General features: G+C 34.2%; 1 protein-coding gene and 1 non-coding gene across 2 annotated transcripts; both read right to left on the bottom strand.

Moving 5' to 3' along the window:
- Window positions 1-2,188: 2,188 nt before the first annotated feature.
- On the bottom strand, window positions 2,189-2,294 carry LOC148586862 (small nucleolar RNA SNORD90). Its single transcript, XR_015911813.1, has one exon. It is a non-coding gene; the product is annotated as a small nucleolar RNA SNORD90 (small nucleolar RNA).
- A 3,608-nt stretch (window positions 2,295-5,902) lies between these two features.
- Window positions 5,903-9,559, bottom strand: LOC148586863 (uncharacterized). The gene is made up of 4 exons (XM_088514370.1): window positions 7,647-9,559; window positions 7,305-7,554; window positions 6,387-6,994; window positions 5,903-6,200 (listed from the first exon to the last, which is right to left on the bottom strand). The coding sequence occupies exons 1-4, from the start codon at window positions 9,341-9,343 to the stop codon at window positions 5,903-5,905; spliced, it is 2,853 nt and encodes a 950-aa protein (XP_088370496.1). The 5' UTR covers window positions 9,344-9,559.
- Between the last annotated feature and the right edge of the window lie 6,809 nt (window positions 9,560-16,368).

Genomic DNA, 16,368 nt, shown 5'->3' on the forward strand with positions numbered 1-16,368 from the left:
AGATTCTACACATGTCTTAGTATTTTGACCATAACTTTCCGGTCCAATATCGGATTGAAGTGATTCAAATGGCATTGGAAAGCTAACTCAAAATAATACAATTTATTGTGAAATAGGATTTTACTAATTCGGAAGGTTACTATGCCAAAATTTCCCCAAAATAAAAGGTCACAGATTTGGAAGAATCCTATTCCGCTTTCAGACTTCTATTTTGTCTGAGAGACAGACCTCCGAATTATCTAGGTTTACTCGGGCTTCTAAGACTTTCTTAAGCCTATAAATAGACCTCTTTGCATTCAAGAAAAGATATACAATTCCAGAGACTAGTTTTGGGATACAATTTTGGAGGCAGAATATAATTCACAACTTTTCTTTTAGTTTAGTTTCTCTTTAGTTTAGGTTTTATTTTTATGTGAAGCTAATTCCCAACTAAGGTTGAGGATGAAGCCTCACCGATAAAGAACATAAATTCTTTCATGTAAATCTTTATTTATCTGATTTTATTGGGTTTATTATTTCAATTGTTTTATTTCTTTTCAATATGTGGCATGATTCTTGGATATCTAGTTGTGATTCAAGGATACACTTGATGATTTAAGATAATTTCACATAATTGATTGCTTTATTTTATTTGCCTAAATAATTGGATATCCATTGTGATTTGTTTTACGGATACATTTGGTGTTTCAATTAAGATTGGATATCTTTTGTAATTTACGGATACATTTGATGATTTAATTGATATTGGATTCCTTTTGTGATTTGTGCAATGAATGGATACGTGAGATGATTTTGATTAACAGTTGAAGCATAGTAAAACATATCTAAGATTTTAATTGTGAGAACTTTCGATTAATATAGATAAACATGGAAGTATGTTGTTGTGATTCGATTAGTGTGAATTCCCAAACCTTAGTCTTTTATCTCTTAGTTTATTTTAATTAGTTTATGTTTGTCTTTTAGTTTCAAAAATCAAAATTCAAAACCATTTTGAAACTAGGTTAGGATTTAATTAGTTTAGATTTAAATTGCTCTTTCAAGAATACAATTCTCTGTGGGATCGACCTCGCACTTGCAATCGATTAAATTACAATCGATTCGTGCACTTGAGAGTTAAATAAATTTGCACAATAGCTGCCATCTGAGCATCTTTTTTTTGTAATCTGAGCCGCCATCTGAGCATCTATTGTAGCCATTTGGGCAGCAATCTGCTCTCGTTGTGCAGCCAACAGTGCATCCACCTGTGCCATGTGCTGTTCCCTTTCAGCTTGAAGTGCTCTTTCAATCATTACGCACACCATCGAGTTCTTCGGGTTCTATGACTGTGCTTGAGATGGAGTATAATATGAATGTATGCTGCCGCACATAGGTTGAAAATTTGGACCAACCTCTCGAACCCTGCCAGCTTACTCAGGCTTATTATCGTGCGCCTGGGCATATGCATCGTTCGGTGCCACTGTACCGTCCCTTCCATCACGCTCGACGATGCTGCAGGGTTAGTGGGTATTAGCTCATGCATCCTCTCCTATAGGTTACATTAAAATTTGGTGCGTTATATAAGTGTGAATCATAAATAAGTTATCACACACATAGTAATCAAGATATATCGGTGAGTAGCATACACATCTCTCCTTAACCTCCTCATTTGGATAGCTATCATCCTTCTTTTTGTGTGTCTTGATGTAAGATTGCGCTTGTGCAGGAGGAGTGCCCTCAGTTACAGTCTGCAGAAAAAAGAAAACATAAACATATGTTTAGATATATATTAAAATGTTTACATCTATATATATATATATATATATATATATATATATATATATATATATATATAAGGTAAATGACACATATACTTCCTCAAGTGTCACCCTGGCAAAGCTCTTTGACCCAGTGCAGTGGGGCGTTTTGTTCAATGATCGCAATTCCTTCATATGCGCAACATACTCCTACACAATTAACATTCTTCATATGTGAGCCCTACCCCAATTACGATTAATAAAACTATACAAAAATGAATATAACTCGTCCACTACAAAAATTAATTTTGTTTTTGACTAGGGGTTTTTGACGTGTCAATGGTATTGACACGTCAAAAACCTCTTTTGACGCGTCGTTTTTGACGTTTATCGACCGTTAAAAGGGTTGTCAAAAAACTGGGGTTTTTGACGTGTCTACAGTGACACGTCAAAAATGTTTTTGACGTGTCAAAATGGCACGTCAAAAACTTTTTTGACGTGTCAAAATGGCACGTCACAAATGTTTTTGACGTGTCATTTTGACACGTCAAAAACTTTTTTGACGTGTCAAAATGACACGTCAAAACATTTTTGACGTGCCATTTTGACACGTCAACAATTTGTATGTGTGATTTTTGACGTGTCAGACAGTTTGACACGTCAAATTTTTTTTTTTTTTTTTTTTAATAATTCTAATATGCCTGATATTTCAAATAATCCAATATTCCTGATATTTCAATTCCAATTACAATAATTTCAATATTCAAATATTTGTAATCCATAATCTACATCCAATATCTAATATATATATCCAACATCCAATATATATCCAACATCCAACAACCAATATATATCCAATATCCAACAACCAATATATATCCAACATCCAATATATATCCAACATCCAACAACCAATATATATCCAATATCCAACATCCAATATATATCCAACATCCAACATCCAACAACCAATATATATCCAACATCCAATATATATCCAACATCCAACAACCAATATATATCCAATATCCAACATCCAACAACCAATATATATCCAATATCCAACATCCAATATCCAATATATATCCAACATCCAATATCCAACATCCAATATATATCCAAAATCCAACATATATATCATTAAACTAAATCCAATATCCAATATACATATCCAACACAACTTCATTAAACAAAATTCAATATCCAATCCACTTACATAATTCACAATCCAATCCATAATTCACAATCCAATCCACATACATAATACAATCCACCTACATAATCTACAATCCACCTACATAATCTACAATCTAATCTATAATACACATCCATAATACAATCCGCCTACATAATCCACAATCTACAATCCAATACATAATACACATTCATAATACAATCCACCTACATAATCCATAATCCACAATCCATCTACATAATCCATAATCCACAATCCACATATATAATCTACTATCCATAATCCAATCTAATCCAATCCATAATCAATTTCCAACAATATATATATCCAACACAACTTCATTAAACAAGATAATATATCCAACACAACACAACTTCATTAGACAAAATTCAATTTCCAATATATATATCCAACACAATACAACACAACTTCATTAAACCAAATTCTATTTCCAATATATATATCCAACACAACACAACTTAATTAAACAAAATTCTATTTCCAATATATATATCCAACACAACACAACTTCATTAAACAAAATTCAGTATCCAATATATATATCCAAGACAACACAATTTCATTAAACAAAATTCTATATCCAATATATATATCCAACACAACACAACTTCATTAATAATATGTATCCAATATCCAACAAACAAAATTTCAACACACATACTACATTTCAACACAACACATAACAAAACATATATATAAATCAAAAAAACGTTCTAACACAAGGCAAAACAAATATACAATAAAACATTTCTGGAGTATCTACTAGAAATTAGTTTCAATTAGTCTCAACAAGCATATAGTGAGATCTAACTATATACAAAACAATAAACAATAATATGTATGTAAAACTTAACAAACAGTGATGACCAGCCCTATGGCGCTCTACTCAACACAATCATCCTCCAACTCCTAATTTGCATTACCTGCGAATGAATTGTGAACCAATAATAATCAATACAAAAATTAAAAATTATTCTATAATATGATGCAAATATATGTAAGTTTTAAAATGGACCGCTATAACTAGGGGTTTGTAACAGTTATTCTAACAGTGAACAATTGTTAGAAAAACAAAATAAAATATAGAATTACCTCTCGGGGGCGTAGACCCAGACGTCGACCCGAACATTGCCTCGAGCTGGCGGAAACGAGCCTCAAAAATGTCATCTTTCTCTGCTATCTGGGCTTTTTGTGCTTCAATCTGCCTCGTCATCTCATCCATTGCACTTTTTTGTGCTGCCCGCTCCTCTTCAAGTTCTCTGATTCTATCTGTCATCTGTGAGAACGAGGAGCTCCAAGAATTTTACGACCGTGTCTGGGACGGTGTATAGTATGAATGTATGCTGCCCCGCACCGGCAGCACATTCGGACCCAGCTGGCGGACCCTACCAGCATACTCCGGCTTATTTCCATGCGCTTGAGCATACGCGTCATTAGGTGTCCACCGTACCGTCCCTTCTGTCACGGTATCAGTATTTGCCGGGTCAGTGGGCGCCAATTCCTTCATCCTCTCCTGTACATTAAAAAACAAGTTAGTATCTCGTATAAGGAACGTTAATCATAAATAATTTATCAAAATATATATGCTTGAGTACTTACACATCTTTCTCTGACCACGTCATTCGGATAGCCACCTTCCTTGTATGTGTGAGTCTTGATGTAACTTTCTGCTCGAGTTGGAGGAGTGCCCCCCGCGTCTACGGTCTGCATACAAAAAAAAATTAAGACGTGTTTTTGACTTAAACAACCGATTATATATATATATAAGTACCTCTTGATGTGTCACTCTAGCATAGCTCATCGACCCAGTGCAGTGAGGCGTGTTGTTTTTTGCTCGCAATTCTTTCATCTTGGCAGCATACTCCTACATGTATATAAGTCTTAAAATGTCAGGCCTAACCCAATTAGAATTAATGAAACTACAATTAATTCCACTAGCCAATTGCTCATTTTGTCTTCTTATTCAAATATATTCATGTTGTTTCAAAACACAACTTAACATTAATCATTGTGATGGTTCATGGCTCAAATTTATCTTCCTTACTCGGAATAGTTTTTTTATTCCCTATTTTTTCCATGTTTTGTTTTTAGTTTGTAAAAAAGTTGTTTTTTAGAAAATAATAACTTAAAATTAAGAAGCATGAATATTTTTCTTTTTCTTCCTAGTTTTTCTTTAAAAATTAACTTCTATATATGTCATTCATAAAATGTTTTGAAGCTCGTAATTGCTGAAAACACTCCTGACGTACCTGATTTTTCGGGTCGCACCATCTCGCCAACAAGACATTCAAGTCCACTGGGTCGTATCTCCTAACGGCATCTTCACCCATTCTCGCCTTCACTGAGTCTGGAGTATCACCCGCTTGAATTTTTAATGATTTTTTTACAGAGTGTCTCCAACTCTTCAGCTTTGTGCCCATATATTTGAAGGCGTCCCTTTTAATCGCCTCAATATTGTACTCAGGCGGCATGTAGAACTGAGTCTGCATATATAAATCGAACAAATTAGGCGTATAATTGCACACTTTAATGTTTAAAATATTGAAATACATCTGCTAAAATATGAGGAAAAATGTAACCATACCATAAGGGTGTCCCATATATCTTCCTTCGCACGAGGATGTACATGCTCCCACTCATCTTGGAGCTTAACATAAGTCCCTGCCCTTATGACGTTCCCGGCCTCCCTTCTGAATTTCATCCCGCTAAATCTTACGGGCTGCCATGCTTTATTGTACTCGCAGACAATTTTTTGGCCAAGGGGGACCTCCCACTTCTTGTTCGATGGTGGGATGTCCACCACCTGAAATTGGGTGCTCCCGTCTCCCCTGGTACCTAACACATTAATAATTGCAAAATTTATTTATTTCAAATTTAATACTAACTACATAAATTTTATACATATTCAAACTGAGTTTTTTAAACATATATACTTACTTATTGTCCGGAGTTGTCAAACGCCCAACACTTCTGGAGGATCTTCGGCCTCCAAGTCACCTGAGCCATCATCCGCATGCTCCCCATAGTATTGTGTCTCGCTATCATCTGGCTGCGATGGCTCACTGTATGGTATACCCGTGTTCAACTCATGGGGAAACATCATCTCTACCTCACCATGTCCACATACACCTAACTCGCTCATGGTAGGATATGGAGTGCCAAGATCATAGGGAATCGGCTGAGACCCTTCCCCATGCTCAGGGAGCAAGGGTCTATACCCCTGGTCGTCTATCTGTGGGGACCGTCGTCGTCTACTCTTCCCCCGCGTACTCATGTCAACCTGCAAAACACATAATATACTCAATTAATTATGTATATAATAGATAAAAAAGTCACCAATATAACCAATCAATGTAGAAAGAAATAACATTAAATACGTCAAAATAAATGTGAACGATATATATTATTAAAGTTTTAAATTTTTTTAAATCACATACGGATCTAAGTCTTGTCGGATGTAGTCAATGTCATCCTGGGGATCCACTTCATTACTGCTAGTCAATAGGAGCGGCTCACACTCGTGGGAGCTGACACTTTCATCATCAGAACCTTCACCTTGTCCAACGTCATATACGTTCCTAGGTTTAGTTCTTACAACACAAGCCCAATCAGGGTCCCTTTCATCTTGGACATAAAAGACTTGGTCAACTTGTGACGTTAGCACATACGGCTCATCAGTAATTTCCTGGCCCCGGTGGACAAGGTTTTTGAAGCTGACAAGCAGTATGCCATACTCGTCAACTTTGTACCCCCTGTCCCTCGTGTTATCCACCCAATCGCACTTGAACAAAACATACCTAGTCCTGTCGAAGTACTCCACCTCAATTATTTCCGTCAACTTCGCATAGTACGTTTCACCATCAACTGTTGGCACGCACACCCCACTATTCTGGGTCCTTTTTCCAGCATCGCATGCAATAGTGCGAAACAGCTTTCCATTAATCACATATCTGTTATATCTAGTCGCTGTGGCCTTCGGCCCTCTACAATGCATTACCAGTTTGTGACCTAATTCCTTCCTTTGTCGATCGTCCAATCGATCGACCTATAAGCACATACATAAAATTTGACCATAAGAAAGTTTTTTTAGTTGTTATGAATCAATAACTAAATATAATGGGTCAGTAACAGTTAAACGTAACGGTAGTCTTAAGTAGTCACAGTACCAATCGGAGAATAGCGCATGATGTTGGGTTTCAAACTGATCCTCCGTCGTTCGCCCCCTACTGCATGAACGCCTAAGTGTATCCATGTGCACCCTACAATACAACGTTTCAATTATATTATAATTCACAACTAAGGGTTCAAGGTGATATTGAACTTGTATACACTACTAACACGACTTACGTCCGTAGTTGAAGGAACTCATCCGAGTTAAAAATAATGTATCGGTGAATTTGTGTCAATGTGACACGGTCGAGGATAACTTGTGTTCCCGCCCCCTTTGAACCATCTGGGTTTCTTACAGTCCTATTGTGAAATGTTGGTGCGTGGTCTAGATACCTTGAGCAGAACGCAACCAACTCCGTTGCTATGTAGCTCTCCGCAATGCATCCCTCAGGAGCCGCTTTATTGCGGACATTAGATTTGAACACCCCAAGGCTTCTACATATGATCATAATTTATTCATTATAGTTAGTGACGATTTCATATAAAATAAAAATTCATAAATATGAATATTAGTAAAGCTATTTTACCTCTCTGCCGAATACATCCACCTATATTGTACCGGTCCACCAAGTCGGCATTCACGGACAAGATGCACGACCAAGTGAACCATCACAGTAAAAAAGCTTGGGGGAAAGACCCTTTCCATCTGGCACAAAGTAATATAAATGTCACCCTCTAATCGGTCCATATCATCTCGTGTCAATGACGTTGAACATATGCCCCTGAAGAATGCAGAAATCCCGACAAGTGGTCTTACCACGTTTCCTGGCAATGATCCACGCAATGCAATAGGGAGAAGTTGTTGCATAATGACGTGACTATCATGGCTCTTCAACCCGAATATCGTACAATCACTATGTCGTACACATCGAGAAATATTAGAGGCATATCTGTCCGGCACCCTTACATTTCGAAGCACTTTCAAAAACTGAGTTTTCTCTTCCTTAGACATCGTGTGACAAGCTGCGGGCATATATGTTTTACCATCCTCGCCTATGTACGGATGAAGTGTATGTCTCAACCCCATTTCTTGCAAGTCTGTGCGGGCTTGGATGTTGTCCTTTGTTTTCTTTGGAATGTCTAGTATTGTACCAAGAATGTTGTCCATCACATTTTTCTCAATGTGCATGACATCAAGATTGTGCCGCAATAGATTATCTTTCCAATACGGCAACCTAAAGAAAACACTTTTCTTCTTCCACAATACGTTAGCAGTATCGCCTTCTCTTTCTGTCGCCCCACTCTTCTTCCGTTTCTTGTCTTTTTTCTTCTTATCCGCCCTTGCCTTGCCGGCATTCTCATCTCCATATGCCATATCTTGCAATTGTCTAAGAATTTCATCTCCACTTGGCACATCTGGGGCACATGCAAATTCTTGTTTGCCGTCAAATGTTATTCTATTTCTCCTCCACGGATGATCAATAGGCAAGTATCGCCTGTGCCCCATATAACAAAATTTCCTGCCGTGTTTTAACCGCCTGGACCTCGTCGAGTACATACAGCAGGGACATGCCTTCTCACCCCTGTTAGGCCACCCAGACAAATCTGCGTATGCCGGGAAGTCATTAATTGTCCACATCAACTGGGCTCGTAGCACAAAATTCTTTTTTTTGGACACGTCAAATGTGCGTACACCTACAGTCCATAATTCTTGTAACTCCTCAATTAAGGGTTGTAGGTAGACATCTAGATCCATTCCAGGTGACTTTGGGCCCCGGATTATCAGCGATAGTATAAATGAAGTTTGTTTCATGCACGTCCAAGGAGGCAAGTTGTACGGTACAAGCATTACAGGCCAAGTGCTGTGGGATGTGCTCATGTTTCCGAACGGATTAAATCCATCCGAGGTTAGTCCAAGCCTGACGTTCCTGCTGTCCGCCGAGAAGTCTGGATGCAAATTATCAAATGCCCTCCACGCTTCACCATCGGCCGGATGCCTCAATACACCGTCCTTAGTCCGGCCTTCTGCATGCCACCTCATGTAAGGAGCAGTATGCTCTGACATAAACAATCTCTGTAGTCGTGGTATAAGTGGAAACCACCGCAACACCTTCACCGGACGTTTCTTACTCGATGATATGGGTTGCCCATCCTCATCCAACTGAATTTCATCCTTCCACTTAGATACTCCACAAACAGCACATGTATCCAAATCCTTATTGTTCTTCCAAAATATCATACAATTATTAGGACACGCCGGGATCTTCTCATACCCGAGGCCCATGTCCCTTAGAAACTTTTTTGCCTCATATGTATTAACCGGCAAAGCTTCATCACTAGGAGGCAACAACTGATTGATGAACTCAAGAAAAGATGAAAATATTGTGTTACTAAGTCCGCCAACACACTTTAAGTTGTACAGATGTACAGTAGCACTAAGCTTGCTATGTTTGGTCCCCTCATGAAGTGGCTTCTCTGCCTTCTTAAGCAAGTTACTGTACTTTACTATGTCACTGTCGTCGGCTTCTTCATTCACAGTTTCTTCATTCCCCTGCACCGCAACTTCAGGCTCACAATTGTCTTCCATGACATTGTGCATGCCGAATAGATCACGCAACATTGACCGCATGTTTTCACGCAATTGTCTTCCATGCTTGACACGTCAAAAGTTTTTGACGTGCCATGCATGACACGTCAAAATTTTTTGACGTGCCAAACATGGCACGTCAAAAACTTATAATATATATATATATATATATATATATATATATTATCTTATTTAAAATATTTTCATAAAATTTTATTTATTTTAAATGTTATTAAAATAGTATTTACTCTATCATATATATATATTTATTCTCTCCAATTAAAATTAATTAGAGAATAAATAAATAAAAAAACCCATATATTCTAGATGTATAGATATATAATTAAATGTATCACCTAACCGGCCGCATATATTGTGTTTGTCGAGTTTATATGAGTTTTGCAGGTCTTAAAAAATAAATGTATCGAGTATGACCCATATATTTTTAGAAAAATAATATGTGTAGCTATCATATTAATATTACTAGACTGATCAATTTAAGCATACATCATATATATATATATACCAACTTCATTTATACTAATATGATAAACTATATATAATTTTCCTATACAATCAAAATTAATTTTCTATGCCAATTAACATTAAGTGTTGTTTATTATATATTTTTTTATATCATAATTAAAATTATTTTTGATATATATATACATATATACATATATATATATATATATAAAATTAATATAAGTTTTTGACGTGTCATGCTTGACACGTCAATAGTTTTTGACGTGCCATGCTTGACACGTCAATAGTTTTTGACGTGCCATGCATGACACGTCAAAAACTTATAATATATATATATATATATATATATATATATATTATCTTATTTAAAATATTTTCATAAAATTTTATTTATTTTAAATGTTATTAAAATAGTATTTACTCTATCATATATATATTTATTCTCTCCAATTAAAATTAATTAGAGAATAAAAAAAAAAAAACCCATATATTCTAGATGTATAGATATATAATTAAATGTATCAACTAACCGCCCGCATATGTTGTGTTTGTCGAATTCATATGAGGTTTGCAGGTCTTATAAAATAAATGTATCGAGTATGTTTTATATATTTTTATAAAAATAATATGTGTAGCTATCATATTAATATTACTAGACTGATCAATTTAAGCATACATCATATATATATATATATATATACCAACTTCATTTATACTAATATGATAAACTATATATAATTTTCCTATCCAATCAAAATTAATTTTCTATGCCAATTAACATTAAGTGTTGTTTATTACATATTTTTTTATATCATAATTAAAATTATTTTTGATATATATATATATATATATAAAATTAATATAAGTTTTTGACGTGTCATGCATGACACGTCAAAAGTTTTTGACGTGCCATGCATGACACGTCAAAAGTTTTTGACGTGCCAAACATGGCACGTCAAAAACTTATAATATATATATATATATATTATCCTATTTAAAATATTTTCATAAAATTTTATTTATTTTAAATGTTATTAAAATAGTATTTACTCTATCATATATATATTTATTCTCCCCAATTAAAATTAATTAGAGAATAAATAAATAAAAAAACCCATATATTCTAGATGTATAGATATATAATTAAATGTATCACCTAACCGGCCGCATATATTGTGTTTGTCGAGTTCATATGAGTTTTGCAGGTCTTATAAAATAAATGTATCGAGTATGACCCATATATTTTTAGACAAATAATATGTGTAGCTATCATATTAATATTACTAGACTGATCAATTTAAGCATACATCATATATATATATATACCAACTTCATTTATACTAATATGATAAACTATATATAATTTTCTATGCCAATTAACATTAAGTGTTGTTTATTACACATTTTTTTATATCATAATTAAAATTATTTTTGATATATATATATATATATATATATATATATATATAAAAAAAATTAAAATTAATATAAGTTTTTGACGTGTCATGCTTGACACGTCAAAAGTTTTTGACGTGCCATGCATGACACGTCAAAATTTTTTGACGTGCCAAACATGGCACGTCAAAAACTTATAATATATATATATATATATATATATATATATATTATCTTATTTAAAATATTTTCATAAAATTTTATTTATTTTAAATGTTATTAAAATAGTATTTACTCTATCATATATATATTTATTCTCTCCAATTAAAATTAATTAGAGAATAAATAAATAAAAAAACCCATATATTCTAGATGTATAGATATATAATTAAATGTATCACCTAACCGGCCGCATATATTGTGTTTGTCGAGTTTATATGAGTTTTGCAGGTCTTAAAAAATAAATGTATCGAGTATGACCCATATATTTTTAGAAAAATAATATGTGTAGCTATCATATTAATATTACTAGACTGATCAATTTAAGCATACATCATATATATATATATACCAACTTCATTTATACTAATATGATAAACTATATATAATTTTCCTATACAATCAAAATTAATTTTCTATGCCAATTAACATTAAGTGTTGTTTATTATATATTTTTTTATATCATAATTAAAATTATTTTTGATATATATATACATATATACATATATATATATATATATATATAATTAATATAAGTTTTTGACGTGTCATGCTTGACACGTCAATAGTTTTTGACGTGCCATGCTTGACACGTCAATAGTTTTTGACGTGCCATGCATGACACGTCAAAAACTTATAATATATATATATATATATATATATATATATATATATATATTATCTTATTTAAAATATTTTCATAAAATTTTATTTATTTTAAATGTTATTAAAATAGTATTTACTCTATCATATATATATTTATTCTCTCCAATTAAAATTAATTAGAGAATAAAAAAAAAAAAACCCATATATTCTAGATGTATAGATATATAATTAAATGTATCAACTAACCGCCCGCATATGTTGTGTTTGTCGAATTCATATGAGGTTTGCAGGTCTTATAAAATAAATGTATCGAGTATGTTTTATATATTTTTATAAAAATAATATGTGTAGCTATCATATTAATATTACTAGACTGATCAATTTAAGCATACATCATATATACTAATGATAATAAACTATAATTTATACTTATGACAATAAAAATTAATTTTTTATGCCAATTAACATTAATTGTTTGTTAATGCATATTTGTTTATATCAAAATTATTGTTAATTTTTGTTTTATTAAAAAAAGTTTTTTGACGTGTGGAACTGACACGTCAAAAGTTTTTTGACGTGTGAAATTGACACGTCAAAAGTTTTTGACGTGTCGATTCCACACGTCAAAAACTTTTGACGTGTCGATTCCACACGTCAAAAACTTTTGACGTGTCAATTTCACACGTCAAAAAACTTTTGACGTGTAAAAAAAGACACGTCAACAAAATTTTTTTTGACGTGCTTGCTTAGACACGTCAAAAGTTTTTGACGTGGCAAACATAAGTTACTGTTTGCCACGTCAAAAAACACATATTTTTTTGTAGTGGTCACCTACTTGATTCTTGTCATCACACCATTTCTTCAACAATATTTCCAAGTCCATGGGGTCTTACGTGGAGATCTTCTCTTGCCTGAGTCTCGCCCTCACGGTCGCAGGAGTATCGCCCGGCTGAATGTTAAGTTCAAGTTTTAATCCGTGTCTCCAACTCTTCATCTTAATGCCTATATCTCTGAACGCATCCCGTTTAATCGCCACAATATCAGACTCAGGTGGGACGTAGAAGTGGACTTGCATAAGTTAAAAAATGATATATATATATATAGGAGTGGAGGTGGAAGCGCAATAATTAAAATTATTAATTATTAAAATGGCAGAAAATATTATGCAGGGGTATAAGGATAGGATAATTAGGCGGTATAAGCACCTGCCATTATGCAAGATGGAATACAATAATAAAATTTAGCAGAAAATTATCAAAAGAAAATTTTAAGAATGAGAGCAGGGTAGTTATAGAATGAGTTCAGTATTTGGCTGAAAGCTTCTCTTCAACAATATGGGAGTTCGTCATTTTATAGGCGAATTCCAAAAGGTAAAATAAAATTACACCAGTAAAATTTAATGGAAAAAGTAGATTCTTCGCAGTACTGTAGTGTCGGTAGATAAAAGCGTCAATAGTGAAAGTAGTAGCGATAATGGCTTCAATAGTAGTAGCAGCAGAGTCAATAGTGAAAAAGAAAGACAGCAGTGGCTTCAATCAGTGGCTTGCGATAATGGCAGCAATGTAGTGTCGGCAGACAAAAGAGTCAATAGTGAAAAGTAAAGACAACAGTGGCTTCAATCAATGGCTTCAATAGTGAAAGTAATTCAGACAACAGTGGCTTCAATTAGTGGTTTCAATAGTGAAAGTAAATCAATCAGTGGCTTTAATAGTGAAAGTAAAGACAACCACTTCGATAATACTACAGATCTTCAAGTCTAGGAAAGTAATCAGCATGGCCATAACTGGAATTCCAAAACCATTCTCTTTTGGGATCAATAGTAGCTTCAGAAGATGCTTCAGATTCTTCTTCATCATCTTCTTCAGAACTATCATTGAGGTATTTCAAAAAGGCTTTAAATATTTCCTTCTTATTCTTAGAAGAACCAGAGGAGGTAGTAGCGGTAGTAGTATCAGTAGCAGTGACCTCCTTGGGAGTAGGAGAAGATAAGAAAACATTGGGGGCTACTAGTTTAGCAGCGATAAGAGAAGGTGAAACTTGGACTTTTGGCATCAGGGCCAATTTTTTAATAGTATCCACAATAACATCAGTATGTGGGATTTTATCCAACCATTTAACATACAAATGACGATCGAGCTTGTCACCATCAATGACATATTGCCATTTCAAGATCGAAGGGATCTTGTATTTTTGGCAAAATGTAGAATGTGAGGAAACTTTGCACCATGATCATCGGTTCTATAGAAATTCTTGAAAGTTCTAAAGGCTTCAACAAGTTTGAAAGGAAGGATATCTGGGATAAGGCAAAAATTCATCCACCATCTGGAGAACTAGTGAGGGAGAAGCATGAATTTAAACCAAGCTTCAACGTAATCATAGTAACAATAGGGAATATCATAACCGGGCAGATCTCTTGGTTAGAGGGATGATCTCCCCAATCTTGTTTGGAAATAATTTTGTTAAAGTAAACACTGTGGAAAAGTAATTTTGTAGGTTCAGTCTTGTAATAAATAGGCTTGAAATGAACGGATTTTGTTTGTAACAGAATATTAGTGTAATATGAAATATTTTTCTTAGGATGCTCAGGAATCCAATGAAAAAGAGGATAGAAGTAAGAGAGAGCAAGTTGAGTAGGAAATTTAATATGTGCACGATTCATTTCAATATGGAACAGATGTTGGGAATAGGGAACAATGACATAAGCAGATGGTTTATCATTTTTGACAAAACGAATTCTGGGTTTCTGGGAAGAAACAACAAAAGGATCATAAACATTAACAAGGGCACTAGAATATGTAGCAGGGGATTCCGGGCAGAAGGCCAAGAATCTGTTAGTAATAGCAATAGCCTAGGCAATAGGGGGAGATTCTGGTTTCAAGGCTAAAGCCTTAGAGTCAATCTTCTCCTTGTCTTTTTTGATTGCCATTGGGGCACTGCAGAAATTCACGAGTGAGAAAATCTGGAATAGAATTATTAATGCCTTTAATATATTCAATATCAAAATCAAAATAAAAAACACTCAAGATAGCTTGCCATCTGGCAAAAATTTGTTTTTATGCAATATTTTCAACATCTTTTTTCAAAATATATTTAGCAGACTTACAATCAATGTGTAATAGAAATTTTTGGTTTAGCAAATCGGACTAGAATTTGGTAATGCATAAAACAATAGAAAGACTTTCTTTTTATAGTACTATAATTAACCTACGCACTATTCCAGGATCCATAATGGAATCGAACAATTTGTTTAGGAGATCCTGGGGAAACAACTTGTTTCAGAATACTTTCAAAGCCAATTTCAGAGGCATCAGTTTCAACAATTTTGAAACTATTGTCAGAAGGAATACCTAGGCAGGGTAGAGTTTTAACATGAGTCTTAATTTCTCTAACAAGTGAAGTATGAATATCAGTCCAGGGAGGAGGATTGCTTTGTAATCTATCAAACAGGGGTTTGCAATGTTTTCTCAAGTCTTTATAGAAATCAGCAATGTAATTTAATGAACCCAAATATCTCTAGAGTTGGGTTTTATCAGTGATAACTGATGAGTGCCAAATATTGTATATTTGAGCTCATTAACTTCTGTTTGTTAATCTCTTAGCTGTGTCAATTTTTGATGTTTTTGGTTAGTTTTGGTGTATTAGTGATTTGTAGGTTGTTAAGAGAAAAATGCGGCTTTAAGGTGATAGTTGCAACTCATTCTGGAGCATTGGTGGCAAATTGGGATCGAGCGATGATTCACACCCGATGAGTCTCACTAAAAAGGCCATATCTAGAGTTGTATAGCTCGGATTGAGGTGATCTTGATTCCATTCGAAAGCTAACTCAAATATCTACAAATTCATATTTCACAAGAGTAGGCAAATTCTAACTGGAAGTGTGCTTGAGCGCACTCGCGCCCTGTGCAGTAACATACATGTTGCACGAGTGCGATTGAGCGCACTTGGCCGACCTGGCAGTGCTAAAACCCTAAAATTAGCTTATAAATATCATTATTTTCCATTGTAAACGTAGGGAG

The sequence above is a fragment of the Corylus avellana genome, chromosome 3 (genome assembly GCF_965113065.1).
Source record: "Corylus avellana chromosome 3, dhCorAvel1.hap1.2, whole genome shotgun sequence".
In the NCBI taxonomy this organism is placed as follows: Eukaryota; Viridiplantae; Streptophyta; class Magnoliopsida; order Fagales; family Betulaceae; genus Corylus; species Corylus avellana.

Coding starts and splice junctions, on each gene's coding strand:
- LOC148586863 (XM_088514370.1), bottom strand. CDS start 9,343: ATGGGCCTCGGGTATGAGAAGATCCCGGCGTGTCCTAATAATTGTATG. Junction 7,555..7,646: donor TGGATGTATTCGGCAGAGAG/GTAAAATAGCTT, acceptor GATCATATGTAG/AAGCCTTGGGGTGTTCAAAT. Junction 6,995..7,304: donor ACTCGGATGAGTTCCTTCAA/CTACGGACGTAA, acceptor ATGTGCTTATAG/GTCGATCGATTGGACGATCG.